Source organism: Carlito syrichta, unplaced genomic scaffold, assembly GCF_000164805.1.
Source record: "Carlito syrichta isolate Samal-C Ts95f unplaced genomic scaffold, Tarsius_syrichta-2.0.1 Scaffold301691, whole genome shotgun sequence".
NCBI lineage: Eukaryota > Metazoa > Chordata > Mammalia > Primates > Tarsiidae > Carlito > Carlito syrichta.
The window spans coordinates 252705-269593 of NW_007245787.1; the positions used below are offsets into that span (position 1 = coordinate 252705).

The following is a 16889-nucleotide window of genomic DNA, read 5'->3' on the forward strand; positions in this document are numbered from 1 at the left end:
TAAGCCAGGTTTCAGGGTGTTCTCATAAACATTTTTTTCTACCAATTTATTTGTGGTTAACCCACTTTAGCTTGTTCTACAGTGGTTGCTCTGTCATCCACCCTCATGTCCAGCCCAGCAGATGTGGCTTCAACTAGCAAGTCCTGATAAACAGGCTGCTTTCTAAAACAGGGCCTTAGTGTGGACTCTGGTTTTACTCATAGTGAGATGGGAAGCCATTGGGTGATTCTCTGGGCTTTAATGGAATTTAGTGCATGCTGAGTCTTGTTCATACCGGTTTTCTTTGACTTTACATTCCCTTTTCCCCTTTGTTTTTTTTTTTTTTGTTGTTGTTGTTGTTTTTGAGTTGGAGTCTCACTCCATCGCCCAGACTGGAGTGCAGTGGCCGCTCCTGGCCACTGCAGCCTCGACCTGCCGGGCTCCAGCAATCCTTCCGCCTCAGCCTTCCAAGTAGCTGGAAGTACAGGTGCGCGCTACCACGCCCGGCTAATATTTTGATTTATTGTAGAGATGAGGTCTCGCCAAGTTACCCAGGCGGGTCTCGAACCCACAGGCTCAGGCAATTCACTCACCTCAGCCTCCCAAAGCGCAGGATTACAGGCTGAACCACCAAGCTCAGCTCCCCCTTTGTTTTTAGGAGCCAATTCTTCAATCACACAGGTATAAAAGTGATAGAGAAAACAGGGGCAAGAGGAGCACGATAACCTAAATATTATTACTTTTTCCAGAGTTGAAAAAAGTTCCAAACAACATCCCTCCAGATATTGTTAAACTTGACTTGTCATACAATAAAATCAACCAACTTCGACCGAAGGCATTTGAAGATGTTCATGAACTAAAGAAATTAAACCTCAGCAGCAATGATATTGAATTCATAGATCCTGGTAAGTTCTACTGAATAGCTCTTTAGATGGGTAACATGTTCTGTGATTTTTTTCCTATGGCAACTTTTATAGTAAATATAATTTAGTAAAAAAAAAAAAATCTAAACTAAGTAATAAAAAGTACAAATTTTAATTAAACATGACACTTAAATTAGGGCATGTTTGGCACTCAGAAATATTTGACAAAATGATCCTTTGTGAAGTATGTAATACTATATATAAATAAACATTTATTCAGTTAGCCCAAATAGTGTTTTGTAGGATAGATTTAAAAAAAAAAAGAAAAAAAAGAATATGTGGCAAGTGGTCAATAATATGCTAAACATAGTGATTTTTAAAGAGAAATTCAGATTTGGAAATTTTCTTTGCTATTCATTAAGCCCTGACTTGTTTAGAATAAACTGGAAATAAACTGCTAAACACCAAGCTCATAAATTAAAATAAAATGTGCTCAAACCAGAGCCAACATATTATATTTAATCCTAGATCAAAACCAATTATCATTTTCATCCTTCAAATCTTTTCCCCATTTGCTAAGCAAAGACTCTGGTGAAAAATGAGCTTGGTAAATTAAGTAAACACACTGGAATTGGAAAATTGGAATATTGAGAATTCCTGCAATATTAATCAGATTTGTGACATATACATGTGCCTTCTCCATGCTACTTCCATTTGGGAAGTTCTAATTATGAAGATGAATGTTAATACTATTAATAATGTAATGTAATTTATTTTATTTTATTTATTTATCTTATTTATTTGAGTCAAGGTCTTACTCTGTTACCCAGGCTGAAGTGCAGTGGCACAACCATGGCTCATCACAGCCTCAATCTCCTGGGTTCAGGCAATCCTCCCTCCTCAGCCTCCCAAGTAGCTGGGACTACAGGCATGCACTACTATGACTGGCTAATTTTCTTATTTTTATTTTATAGAGATGAGGTATTGCTATGTTGCCCAGGCTGACCTTAAACTCCTGATCTCAAGCAATCCTTCACCTCCCAGAGTGCTGGGATTATAGGCAGGCATGAACCACCATGCCCAGCCAGTAACGAAAAGTAATTTTTTAAAAAAGTTTATTTTAAAGATGTAGGGTACAATAATACTATAAGAAAAGGATTGGCAGTAGTGGGAAACTGCCAGAGGAGATGGGGGAACACAACATTAATAAGGGTACCTGATCTCAAACCAGGTGAAGTGGGGACCAAAGGGAGGCCCAAACATTACCTATACAATGACTACTTGTATACCTAATCCTGAATTGTACCCCAACATTTATTCAGTTAGCCCAAATAGTGTTTTGTAGGATAGATTTTTTTAAAAAATAAGAATATGTGGCAAGTGGTTAATAATATTCTAAACAGCCGGGTTCGGTGGCTCAGCCTGTAATCCCGCGCTTTGGAAGGCTGAGATGAGTGGATTGCCTGAGCCCAAGGGTTCGAGACCCGCCTGGGCAACTTGATGAGACCACATCTCTACAATAAATCAAAAAATTAGCCGGGCGTGGCAGTGCACACCTGTAGTTCCAGCTACTTGGAAGGCTGAGGCAGAAAGACCGCCAGAACCAGCAGCAGGTTGAGGCTGCAGTGACCAGGAGTGGCCACTGCACTCCAGTCTAAGTGACAGAGTGAGACTCTAACTAAAACAACAGCAACAACAATAATAATAATATGCTAAACATAGTGATTTTTAAAGAGAAATTCAGATTTGGACATTTTCTTTGCTATTCATTAAGCCCTGACTTGTTTAGAATAAACTGGAAACAAACTGCTAAACACCAAGCTCATAAATTAAAATAAAATGTGCTCAAACCAGAGTCAACATATTATATCTAATCCTAGACCAAAATCAATTATCTTTTTCGTCCTTCAAATGTTTTCCCCATTTGCTAAGCAAAGCCTCTGGCAAAAAATGAGCTTGATAAATTATTTCAAAGATGTGAGGTACAATTCAGGATTAGGTATACAAGTGATCATCGTATAGGTAAAGTTTGGGCCTCCCTTTGGTCCCCACTTTGTCTGGTTTGTGATCAGGTACCCTTGTTAATGTCATGTACCCCCCTCCTTCCTCTGGCAGCTTCCTGCTACTGCCAATCCCTTTCTTATAGTATTATGGTAAACGTTCAGGGTCCACTCATGAGTAAGAATACGTGGTATTCAGTTCTTTGTTTCTGTGACAAATCACTCAATGTTATGGACTCTAAATTCATCCAAGTTGCTGTGAAGTCCATAACTTTGTCCTTCTTATGGCTGCATAATATTCCATCTTGTATATGTACCACACTCCCAAATGAAGTAATTTTTACATTAGTGTGCAGGCCAGTCACTGGTATCCAGTCTCCACAAAGCAAGATCACAGGGTGAAGAATCTGGAGGTGGAGACACCCTCCTGGGCCATGAGAAGCAAAGATCGCAGGACAAGCATGCTATGTCAAAGGTCCCTAGGCAAGTGTCTAGTTTCCTTCTGATGCTGTCATTCAAAATCAAAACCATAGCTTTCCAACTATCAAAAGTATTAATGCAAAGAAATTTTAAAGTTCTCTCTAAACTAAACTAAAATGTTAGCTATTATATGGCTTAAGTTCAGTGTATTAAAGTGGTGAATAATAGTGCAACAATGTTTTAATTATAACAGAACTACAGTGTATAAAGAAAACTAGAGAAAAATGAGAAGACAATGCAGAGACAGGTAATACTGCAGAATGAACTTGTCTTACTTCTAGTGAAATTTTTTACACATTTCCTATAACTGATATTTTCATAGTTATGAAATTCCCATAATTGTGGGGATTCCTATTCTATACTAAGGATCCCCTGAAGACCCTTAATCTTGTTCACCTAATGTGTTTTCCTTGTTGACACACAAAGATCTCTATCGTCAGTAGTGGTATTTTTGTTTTTTCCTTTGTTCAATTCAGTCCCAGGAAAGTATTTTCTACATTAGCAATTACGTATTAAGCACCTACCAAACACCAAGCACCTTTGTCTTCTGGAACAAAAAAGTATCTAAGCACTTAAATAAGGCAAAATGACCCAAAGAAGTTTTAAAATAAAAGACCTTTTGTATTTTTGGGGGTCTTTGAGATGAAACACTGTAAATAGACTTACTTTGATGATTTTTGCTATTAAGTATACAGATGCAGAACAAGTCACCAGAATTTAAAGGACAAGAATAACATTTCATAAAATGCCAGACATTGGCCGGGTTCTGTGGCTCAGCCTGTAATCCCAGCACTTTGGAAGGCTGAGGCGAGTAAATTGCCTGAGCCCGGAGGTTTGAGACCAGCCCGGGCAACTTGGCAATACCTCATCTCTACAATAAATAAAAAATTAGCCAGGCGTGGTAGCATGCACTTGTAGTTCTTGCTACTTGGAAGGCTGAGGAGGAAGGATTGCCTGAGCCCGGCAGGTTGACACTGGGGTGGGCCGTGGCACTCCAGCCTGGACGACGGAGTGAGACGCCAACTCAAAAATTAAAATAAATAAATAAATAAATAAATAAATAATAAAATGCCAGACATTATTGTGGAAAAGAGAAAGAAGATACCCTACTAGCAGTTGTTACCTCCTTTAAGAAACATGAAAACTAGCTTTTGCAAATGCATGAATATATATGGTTTAAGTAACAATGAAGGGCTGACTTGTTTTAAGAAAAGTAAATTTGTGACATCATTTACTCACAGAATTTTAGCAAATGAAAAAAAAATCCAATGTTTTCAGAACTGTCATCACAAGGGCTGACCTTTTGTCATCTACCACCAAGCCACTGCTTTACACCAAAATAGAAAGCATTTTTAAAGGGGGAATTATGGGTTTTCCTGAGAATAGATAATATGAAAATAGTTAATGGTATTGGTATGACAGCATATTTTCCAAATTCAAAATAAGGACACTATGCTCTACCAAGGATATTTTAAAACAATAATGAGATAATGTTTGAAATAGAAGCAAATAGATTTGAAACAATCTATTTCTAGAGTATCTGCCCATCCATATAAACTGAAATAGGGATAATCTAGGTATAGATTTCTTCACTCTTGGAGAAGAAAAAAAGCTTTTTGCTGTTTTATTTTGTGTTAAATACTTAATATTGGTTTTAATTACCCACCCTCCAGCAAAATTAAATACATATGTATTCAAAGTTGATAGCTACCACAGCTTGCCAAAATACAACCAGATGTTTTCAAAACATTGGAAAAAATTGTTTTGGGACTTTACGGAAATAGAATCCCTTCCCCCAAAGTGGGGAAAAGTTGTTTTCTAGGCATTTTCAAAGTTTACTGATATCCTAGGGAGCTGTCAAATCATCACAAGGCACATTTTTCATTTTTTCTGCGTTTATGTCTTACGTGTGAAATAATTTCCTAATTTGTGCCTCTTTTTTTGTGGCATCTTTCCAGTAAGTATGCAAAAATACACGAGCCCAAAATACATTTTTAAAGAGCTAACTTAAAACCTATTGCTCAAATAAAATATTTGTATTTTAGTCACACTAATCAAGGGAAATGCTTTGTTTTAGTAAAAATGTATTTCCAAATTTTGCATTTAGATACATATACAGTGGGAAAATATAATTTAAAACAAAATATTCTTTCAAACCAAAAATCCTCTCCACAAGGTAGCAAAGAAAGTAAACAATTTTATTATTGATTAAACATTAAACCAGAACACAAAGACAAAAGAAATCTTACCCCCTCATATAGCCAAGCAGATACTACCACTTGCATATATATTGTTTGCAATACAAACAATAACTAACCCTCAAGTAAGAGGACTTGACAACACTTTCTGTCACACATAGTTCATCCTCACTTTACCTGGCAAATGGGGAGACTATCTGTGTTAGTTTATTGGCCTTATTCAGATTAAAAAAAAAACAACTTGTATCCTTATGACAGAAGGTAGTTTTGAAACTGGAAGCAAAGTGACTACCAAAGTTAGGTTTCCACCCTCTCACAGAAACTGGGAGACGTGGCGCTATCTTCCTTGATGTTTATATGTCAAAGAGATGGTTGCCAGGTCCTACAGAAAGATGCTCCTGGGTCATAAAGGTAACAAAAGGCCTGTCAAGTCTCCAAAAGGCTTAAAGACATTTCAAAGAGAAGAGAAAATACTTACAGTTACAAGTTTTCTGAAGTAAATACCCTGAGAAAAAGAAGAAAAATCTCTCCCTTTATTTTCAACAGGAAGAATTGTCTCTTATTTTTAATAAGTACTTGTCTTTTTTATATACCATAAAGTTGTATTAACTCGATTACTCGTTGGTTTAATAAATATTTTCTGTTCCTAGCTGCTTTTTTAGGGCTCACACATTTAGAAGAGTTAGATTTATCAAACAACAGTCTACAAAACTTTGACTACGGAGTATTAGAAGACTTGTATTTTTTGAAACTCCTGTGGCTCAGAGATAACCCTTGGAGATGTGACTACAACATCCACTACCTCTACTACTGGTTAAAGCATCACTACAATGTCCATTATAATGGCCTGGAATGCAAAATGCCAGAAGAATACAAAGGGTGGTCTGTAGGAAAATATGTTCGAAGTTACTATGAAGAATGCCCAAAAGACAAGTTGCCAGCATACCCTGAGACATTTGACCAGGATATGGAAGATGATGAATGGGAAAAAATACATAAGGATCACATGGCAAAGAAGCAAAGTGTAAGAATTACTATAGTGGGATAACATAGTTCTGTTAAAATAAACTGTTCTGGTTGTGACTAGTTTTGTATCTGCCATGCTGGTGTTAGAAAACCATGTTTACATTTTGATTAACAGTGTTGCCTATTTATGCAGGGTTATCCAGCTAAAGGAAGCTTTCTTTAATTATTACTATAATGATTATTGTGACACTTATAGTAATCAAGAGAATCTTCTCATCCTGCTTGCCTGTCCATTTGCCGAGCAGCCTCTGGCGACACGCAATTCCACACTGGTAGCCCACAGGAGTTGGGTTCTCATGATGGCATTAGAGTTTCATAATGTGCTGTATAAATGTTTTTATTGCTTTTTGATAATAAAAAAACTTGATTCATTTTTACATGCCTTTTGATAGCTGTTTGTACATACCTAAATATGATCAAGATGATTAGATACAAATGTTTAGTCATAATTAAATGTTGTTCTCTCTCTCCACTGCCCACTTCACTGCCTTTTTTCAGTAAATCGGTTTATGCACTAAACGTATTTCCATTTCTAACTTCTAAAATAACGTCTTAGGAAATCCCAATTCTCAACTACTCTTCACTGTTCCTTGTAAAAAAAAAAACAAAAACAACTTTCAAGCTAGACCCGAATTTCATAAGTAATAAGTAGAGAATGTGAGAATTATATTGTAAGCTAGTCAGAAGACAGGACTCAGAAATAGCTGTAGATGGTGTGAATCATGGGCCTGAAGAGGTAAGAACACTGGGGAATGTGGAAACAGCACTGTTTTTTGTTTGTCGAGCAGAGCTTAAACTGAGAAGTCACCTGTCAGTAGGAAAAGGCCTGAGCCCTTCCTGCCAAGCTAATACGTCAAGAAGCATAAAACAAAGGATGAAACTGGAATTCAGAGCCAGTATGTGGAATGAAGCCAAAACAAAAAACAGGAAATATGAGTAGCCACTGAGGAAGTGGAAGGGATACCCAAGAGAAGGCCCATGATTTGGGTTTGCAGGTTAAAATTAGCTCACATAGAGAAACAGATCACCAGAAAAAGAAGTCCGTGGAGACTTTAAATCCCTCACCCCATCAGGTTGCACTTATATAGCTGCTTGTGGTCTACGTAAAGAGAAAGATAAAGTGAAAAGAAATGTATTCATATCCCTAGTGCAACACTACTTTTTCTTTTTTATACAGATTTTCTTTTCACACTAAGTTGAATATGTTTTCATTTCTTGTACCAACGTATTCCTACAAAGTTTAGCAAATAACTGTCTTATTCGATATTAGCACAAACTCTCAAGGCATGGAGGATGGTATGTGACAAATGGTACTGAGCAATTTTTAAGCACCTACCAGATGCTAGTCACTGTGTTAAGAATGTCACATATTTCACTTCTAGATCTTGCAGGATCACTCTGAGGTAGATAATATTATCTGTCTTTTATGGAAGAATCCAAAGCTTAGAGTTTAAGTAACTTGGGACAAGGTCACACAGCTGGCAAGTGACAGAGCCAGGATTCAAACCTGCTTAAGACCTTTTTCCTATGTAGGGCTGCAGGGCACTCTAAAAGTTACCCTTATCCATGGCTGCCTGGCATCAGGACTTCCAGAACCAGATCCCCAAGAGGAAGATTAAACCTTTCTCTGCAGGAGCACCCCTGGGGGAAGTTGGCATGAGAGAGTCTTTGGTCCAAGATGTTTAAATCTGCATTAATATGCATAGGAAAGTAGGAGAATGGGAAGCTGGAAGAACTGTCAGAATTCCTGGTTCTTCAGGAAATGACTCAGAATTGTGAAGTACTAACTACTCTGCCCATTTTACCAGTGTTTGAGTCAGAGGTGGAAACTAAGAGATACTGATTCTCAAATAAAATCCCCACATTGTTCACTGAGTCATGAAAGCCAGCTGTTAAATTTGGAGTGTTACCAAAGAGATGTCACAAACTCATTTATTATTGTTCCATGAGCCTCAGAGGGAAATATTTAGGACACAGACCTGAAAAAGTTAAGATCTGATGATAGAAAAAGCCTGGTGTGACCTCAGTAGGAGACAGAAAGATCACACTTGGGGCAAGAGGATTCTGGAATGAAATGATACTAAATCTAATTCAGGGAAAGGACCCAAGTTGTTCTCTGGTTTAAGGCTGGTTGGAGATTTTATTGATTTTTTTTATGTACAATTTAATCGTCCTCAGGGATCTATTTGTAAACAAAGTTCTGGAACTCATGGAAATAGAAATTAATCCAGCCCATTCAAAAAAGAAGTCAGTGGAAGATGCCAATATCTCTCAGGGTCAGAATTGAAGTACATTTTTGAAAACTTAAGATTTTCCCCTTCTCTGCATCAGAGTTTGTACTTTTTCAGGGAAACATAGTTGATCCATGATGAAATGAACACTTAGACACCTCTATCAATTTCTTACGTGATAGTTACTCTAATAATTTGCCTTTGGACTCTTCTGTTCAAAAAACTAATGAAGTTCATGAAATTAAAATATAGGTATATTTTATAATATTCAAAATATGATTATCCTGAAATATACATATTTGAACATATCACTTGAGTATTTGGATAAAATAAGCTTTTCTTTAAATTTTCCTACTAGTCCTAAGATTCTCTGATTGCTTTCAAGTAAGCAAAATTTACTAAATTGAGGCTTCCTGAGTCCTGAGTCCTAAACCTGAGCTAGCCCTGAACTAATACCTAGTCATTTGAGAAAGATATTTAACTTTAAGCAGCCCAGCTTTTTCATTTACTTACCCTTCTTTTCTCTGGAGCCTATGCCCTGGATCACTTTGTGTCTGTTTCTGAGAAATCTGATAAGTTTCCTGCTCTGTCAAATAGAAGCAATTCAGTGATGGGAACCTACTTGCCTAAATTCTGTAAACCTGTACCCTCATCTGGCTTTTAAATATTTTAAGATAACATTCTGAAGTTAATTTTCATCTAAAACTTTATTGACTTAAGAATTACAACTGTTGTATCCAGTCAGCCAAACAGTCCAAAAGAGCAACCAATATTTATCTTTAATCTAACCAACAGAAAACCAAACTTCTTGCCAAAAGTGTATGTAATTCTAGACACATCAATAAATGAACTGATCTAAGCTGGAGGAGGGGAGTGAAAGAGCTAAGACATCTCTTTGTTACAGTCATGGTTGCTGGAATTAAAATGGGTTTTAATAAATAATCTTTGACAAATTTTTAAAGATTCCCCCAAATAAGACAGATATTACATTTACTTTCTTAAAAAAAAATCAAAGTTTACTCAGACTTGCATGCTTAATTGTTTCTGTGATCGAGACATTTGTACAAAGAATTACACTTCCAAGTACTATTAAATAAAATATATTTTCAAAAAAAAATAGAGGTGGGGCCTTGCTATGTTGCTAAGGCTGGTCTTAAACTCCTGTTCTAAAGTAATCCTCCTGCCTTGGCCCCCCAAAGTGCTGGGATTACAGGTGTGAGTCACCATGCCAGCCAAATAAAATATTTTAAAAATATACAACAAAATATTTTTAAAATTTAAAACAAAATATATCTTTAGGCTATCTTGATCTCAGATACAAATATAAAATTATATATCTTATATATGTGACCTGTATAAGATAAATCATAATCTACTATAATGAACATATGGTCAATATGCTCAGGGCAAAATAGAGAATTTTACTTAGACATTTTCATAAGTTAACCCTCTTTGCACTCTCTACACAAACTACAACCTCATGTTACCCATTTTCTATCCACCCCAAACTTCCCAGTGTACCTTGTATCTAAGCATCAGGAAAAATCTTTATGTGGAAGCATGTAAAAAAAATCTAGAGAAGGTTATAGTTGTAAATGCCTACATTTACAAAGATAAATCAAGAAAATGAAAAGACAAGTCAAAAGGTAGGAAATAATATTTGCCAATCACACATCTGACAAAGGACTTTTATCCAAAATATACAAAGAAATCTTAAAACTCAACAATAAGAAAACAACCTAGTTTTCACCTTAACAGATACCTCACTAGAAAGAGGAGCATATGAGAAGATGCTCCACATCAAATGTCATCAGGGAAATGTACATTAAAAGAGCAATAAGATACCGCTGCACAAATATTAGAATGGCCAAAATCTAGAATGCTAGCAACACCAAATACTGGAGAAGATATAGAGCAGTAGGAACTCTCATTTTGCTGATGAGAATATAAAATGGTACAGCCAATTTGGAAGACAGGTTGGCACTTTCTTACAAAATTAAACAAATTCTTCCCATATCTTGATATCTATCCAAAAAAGTTTTCACTTATGTCCATACAAAAACCTGCACATGAATTCCTACAGCAAATTAATTCATAATTACCAAAACTTGGAAGCAACCAAGATGATATTCAATAGTAAATGGATAAATAAACTGTGTTACATGCAGACAATAATATATTATTCAACACTAAAAAGAAATAAGCTTTCAAGCCATGAAAAGACAAAGAGGAAACTTAAATGCACATTACTGAGTGAAAGAAGCCAATTTGAAAAGGTTACATACTGTGTGATTCCAACTGTATGACATTATGGAAAAAGCAAAACTATACAGACAATAAAAAATTGGTAGTTGCCAGAAAAGAGTGAGGACCGGAAAGATGACCAGACAGAGCACAGAGGATACTTAGAGGAATTAAACTACTAGGTATGATAATATAATGATGGATCTATGTCACTACAATTTTTTCCAGACTCATAGAATGTGCAACACCAAGAGAACCCTAATGTATATATGGGTTTTGAGTTATAATAATGTATAAATGTAGTTTCATCAATTGTTAACAAACATACCATTTTGGTGGGTAATATTGATAGTGGGGAGGCTGTGTATGTATAGAGGAGGGGGTATATGAGAAGTCTCTCTACCTTCTGATCAATTTTACTAAGAGTCTAAAGTTTCTCTGAAAAATAAAGCTCATTTTAAAAAAGAAAAGATAGACTGAAAGGTTAACCTTCCACCTTAAGAAAATAGAAAAAGAAGAGCAAACAAAACCCAAGGCAATCAAAATAATCAAGATCGAGTGGAGATAAAATAGAGAATAGAAAAACAACAGAATCAATGAAAATAAAGTTACTTATTAAATACCCATATTCACATAGCAATGTTCACAATAGCTAAAAGATGGAAACAAACTTTGTGTCTACTGAGGGAAGAATGGATAAACAAAATGTGGTATATATGCAGGGGACCCAAAGAAATGAAATTATTATTTGGAGGGTGGGCCCCTTATTGTATAGGCTTCCCCTGCTAGGTATGTGTTCTAGGAACCCATCAGCATCTATGTAGCAGCTAGCATTGCTGTGAGGAGCTGTGTTTAGCTTCATTGTATTTTTCTAGAGATTCTTCCAACGTGTTTGCCCATTTCATGATGGGTGATTTACAAGAACAACCTTCCCACATTATGCTGAGTGTTCAGCAGCTTTTCATCAAAAACAACATGATCTCCATGGCCCACCCTCCCTATTCACGTGATCATGCCCCAAGCAACTTTCTTTTGTTTCTCCAGATTAAGAATCCTCAAAGAGAAACATTTTGCCGATGTGAAAGAGGTGAAACAAAAAACGACAGAAGCACTAAGTCATCAAAATTGATGAGTTCAAAAACTGTTTTGAGTAGTGAAAAAAGCATCTCAATAAACGTATTGCAACAAAGAGTACTTTGAAGGTGATTGAAGTTTAAAAATGTAAGAATAAAACACAATTTGTTATAAGTAAATTCCAGTTATTTGGGGGAGTCCCCTAAAAATACAGCAAAAATCATTCACCCTTTAAAAAGAAGTTCTTTTTTTAAAATTTTTATTTTATTTCTTTTTATTTCATTATAGAGATGTGGGATGCAAATGAGGATTAACTGCATAAGTAGGCTGCATGCAGGCTAAGTTTGGGCTTCTAACTGGCCCCACTCCCCCGCTAGTGGACCGGGTACGCTTTGTGTTGTCACATGCCCACTGCTATCCTTCCTCCCTCCTCTAGTTGTGCTCAGCAACTGCTGATCCCTCTCTTGTGATAATGTGACTAATGTTCAGGACCCACTTATGAGAACATGTGGTATTCAATTCTTTGTTTCTGCGATAGTTCACTTAGTACTATGATCTCCAACTCCATCCAGTTTGCTGTGAAGGCCATGATTTTGTTCCTCTTTATGGCTACATGGTACTCCATCATGTATATGTACCACATTTTCTTTATCCAGTCCACTATCAACGTGCAGTGGGGTTGGTTCCATATTTTTGCTATTATGAATAGTGCAGCAATAAACATGTGAGTGCAGGTGTCTTTTTGGTAGACAGATTTATGTTCCTCTGGGTATATTGCCAGGAGAGGGATTGCTGGATTATATGCAAGTTTAATTTTTAGTTCTCTTAGGAATTGCCACACTGCTTTCCATAGAGGTTGAACTAGCTTGCTCTCCCACCAACAGTGTAGAAGTGTTTGTTCCCTTTTCTCTGTACCTGCGCCAGAATCTGCTGTTTTTTGACTTACTAATGATAGTCATCCTTACCAAAGTTAGTTGGTATCTCATTGTAGTTTTGATTTGCATTTCTCTGATAATTAATGAGGCTGAGCAGTTTTTCATGTGTCTGTTGTTGCTTGTATCTTATCTTTTAAGAACTGTCTGTTTGTATCCTTTGTTAACTTTTTATTGGGGTTTTTTTTCACCTTTCACTTCATTTGAGTTCCTTGTAGATCCTTGATGTTAGGCCTTTGTCAGCAGCATAATTTGCAATTTTTTTCCCCATTTTGTGGGTTGTCCCTTTACTCTCTTGATGGTTTCTTTTGCTGTGCAAAAGTTTTTCAGTTTGATGAATTCCACTTGTCTATCTTAGTTTTTATGGCATTCATTTTTGGGTTCTTGGTCAAGAATTTGTTGCCTACTCTGATGTACATAAGGGTGTTTTCTATGTTTTCTTCTAGGATTCTTATAGTTTGAGGTTGTATATTTAGGTTGTCAATCCATTTTGAGTTGATTTTTGTATATGGTGATAGGTAAGGATCCAGTTTCATTCTTCTGCTTGTGGTCAGCCAGTTATCCCAGCACCACTTGCTAAATATGGTCTCCTTTCCCTAGTAGTTGTTATTGGTGGCACTGCTGAAGATGAGTCGGTTGAAAGACCATGTTATTGCTTCTGGAATCTCTCTCCTGTTCCATTGATCTATGTGCCAATTCCTATACCAATACCAGGCTGTCTTGGTTACTGTAGTTTTGTAATAAGTTTAAAGTCTGGAAGTGCGATACCTCCTGCTTTGTTCATTTTGCTGAGAATTGTTTTGGCTATTTGTACTCCTTTTTGTTTCCATATGAACTTCTGTATTGCCATTTCCAGGTCTGAGAAAAACAATGTTGGTAGATGAGTATTGCATTGAATCTGTATATTGCCTTGGGTAGAACAGACACCTTGACAATATTTATTCTTCCGATCCATGAGCATGAAATGTTTTTCCATTTGTTTGTGCCATCCTTGATTTCTTTGAGCATAATTTTGTAGTTCTCATCAGGAAGGTCTTTAACTTTATCTGGTTAGGTGGATGCCAAGGTATTTCATCTTTTAAAAATTTTATTCTTCGACAAAGCCTCCACCACCTACCACTGGGGAGAGGAGAACCTATTCAGTAAATGGTGCTGGGAAAACTGGCTGACCACATGCAGAAGATTCAGACAAGATCCCTATCTATCCCCATACACAAAAATTAATTCTAAATGGATTAGAAACCTAAATGTAAAACCTCAGACCATAAGAACTTTAGAAAATGCAGGACACACCCTTATTGAAATTGGAACTGGCATCCAATTCCTGAACAAATCTCGAAACGCACAGGCCATAAGAGATAAGATAGATAAATGAGACCTCATTAAACTGACAAGCTTCTGCAAAACCAAAGAAACTATCAAGAGAGGAGGGAGACAGCCCACAGACTGGGTAAAGTATTTGCCAACTCCATGTCTGACAAAGGCCTAACAACTTAGATTTATAAGGAACTCAAACGTGCTGAAAAGAAAAAAACAAACAACCCCATTACAAAGTGGGCAAAAGATATGAACATACATTTCTAAAAGGAAGACATATGAGCGGCCAACAGACACATGAAGAAATGTTCAACCTCACTAATCATCAAGGAGATGCAAATTAAAACTACACTGAGATACCACCTAACTCCAGTCAGAATGGCAATTATCAATAACTCAAAAAATAACAGATGCCGGAGAGGATGTGGTGAAAGGGAACACTTCTACACTGTTAGTGGAAGTGTAAACTAGTGCAACCTCTGTGGAAAGCAGTGTGGCGATTCCTAAAAGCTCTAAAAATTGACCTTCCATATGACCCTGCAATCCCCCTACTGGGAATATACCCTGAAGAACTCAAATCACTCTATTAAAAAAGGTATCTGCACACGTATGTTTATCTCAGCATTGTTCACAATAGTAAGATCATGGAACCAACCATGCTGTCCATCAAAAGAGGATTGAATTTTTAAAATGTGGTACATATACACAATGGAATATTATACAGCCATAAAAAAGAACAAAATCATGCATTTCACAGCAACTTGGATGGAATTGGAGTTTATAATACTGAGTGATCTCTCACAGAAACAAAGATCTGAGTATCACATGTTCTCATCCATAAGTGGACCTTGAACAACTACGTAATACTATAAGAAAAGGATTGACAGTGGCAGGAAACTGTGGGGGGGGGGCAGGGAGGGGAAGGGAGGTGGGATTAACGATAGTCAATATCTATCTGGGGACGGGGGGCACACCTCATCAACAAGGGTACCTGCACAATGCATATTTGTATACCTAACCCTTAACTGTGCCCCACAATTTTAAAATAAAAAATATGTTTAAAAAAATTTATTGTGGCCATTGTGAATGGGATTGTGCTTTTTATTTGGTTCTCCACCTGCTTGTTGCTGGTGTATAGTAATGCAATTGTCTTTTGCACATTGATTTTTGTAACCTGAGACTTTATCAAAGTCATTTATCAGTACAAGGAGGCTTTTTATAGACTCCCTAGGTTTTCCAAAGTATAGAATCATATTGTCCACAAAGAGGGATAGCTTAACTTCCTCTTTTCCTATTTGGATACCCCTGACTTCCTTCCCTTACTTGATTGCTCTGGCTAGGACTTCTAGCACTATGTTGAACTGGAGGAGTGAGAGTGGGCATTCCAGTCTTGTTCCTGTTCTTAGAGGGAATGCTTCCAGCTTCTGCCCACTGAGCAAAATGTTGGCTGTGGGTTTATCATAAATGGCTCTTACTGTTGTGAGGAATGTTTCTTCTATACCTAGTGCTCAAGGGTTTTTATCAAAAAGGGATGCTGGATTTTGTAGAATGCCTTTTCTGTATCTAATGATATAATTATGTGGTTCTTGGTTTTAAATCTGTTAATGTGCTTAATTACGTTTATGGGCTTGTGAATGTTGAACCAGCCCTGAATCCCAGAAAGGAAGCCCACCTAGTCAAGGTGGATGATCCTTGACTTTCTAGAATCTTGTTGAGACTTTTTGCCTCTATGTTCATATAGGAAATTGGCTTGTAATTCTCTTTCCTTGTTGGGTCTTTCCTGGGTTTGGATATCATTATGATGTTAGCTTCACAAAATGAGTTGGGGAGAAGTCTATCCTTCTCAATTGCTTGGAATATTTTCAATAAGATTGGTATCAGCTCCTCCTTGTATGTCTTACAGAAGTCAGCTAGGAGGCCATCTGGTTGGGCGCTTTTTTTGGCAGGGAGATTTCTTATGACTGAGTTGATTGTTACTGGTCTGTTTAGAATTTCAATTTCTTCTTATTTCAACCTTGGGAGGTTGTGTGATGTCAAAAAGTCCTCCCTTTCCTTTAGGTTTTCTAGTTTATTTGCATACAAGTGCTCATAGTAATTTCTGATAATCTCTGATAATCTTTTGAATTTCTTCAGGGTCAGTTGTGACTTAGCCTTTTGCATTTCTCATGATGTTTATTTGAACATTCTCTTTCTTTTAGTCAATTTGGACAAGGGTCCACCAATCTTACTTATCCTTTCAAAGAACCAGTTTTTTATCCTGTTGATCTTTTCTATGATATTTTTGTCTTCTATATCCTGCAATTGTGATTTTATCTTGGGATCTGAATTCTTCTGCTGAAGTTAGGATTTAGATGATCTTGCCTTTGTAGCTCCTTTAGGTGTGACATTAGCCTTGTGATGTTTATGTTTTCTTGATGTGTGCATGCAATACTATAAATCTTCCTCTTAATACTGTTTTCAAGGAATCCAAGAAGTTCTGATAAGATTTGTCTTGGTTTTCCTTTCTTTCCAGGACACTTTTTATTTCTGTCTTGATTCTGTGTTG

The 16889-nt window shown here is 36.8% G+C and overlaps 2 protein-coding genes across 3 annotated transcripts in view; one reads left to right on the forward strand and one right to left on the reverse strand.

The window, feature by feature from the left end:
• The window catches only part of LRRC17 (leucine rich repeat containing 17), a 40171-nt gene extending 33248 nt beyond the window's left edge, over positions 1–6923 (forward strand). Inside the window, exons 4-5 of the mRNA XM_008055120.2 lie at positions 729–884; positions 6171–6923. Of these exons, the coding sequence (XP_008053311.1) occupies positions 729–884; positions 6171–6568 (554 nt within the window). The 3' untranslated portion in view covers positions 6569–6923. The remainder of the gene's footprint in view (positions 1–728; positions 885–6170) is intronic.
• The window catches only part of FBXL13 (F-box and leucine rich repeat protein 13), a 280181-nt gene that overhangs the window by 146847 nt on the left and 116445 nt on the right, over positions 1–16889 (reverse strand). The window lies entirely within an intron of this gene.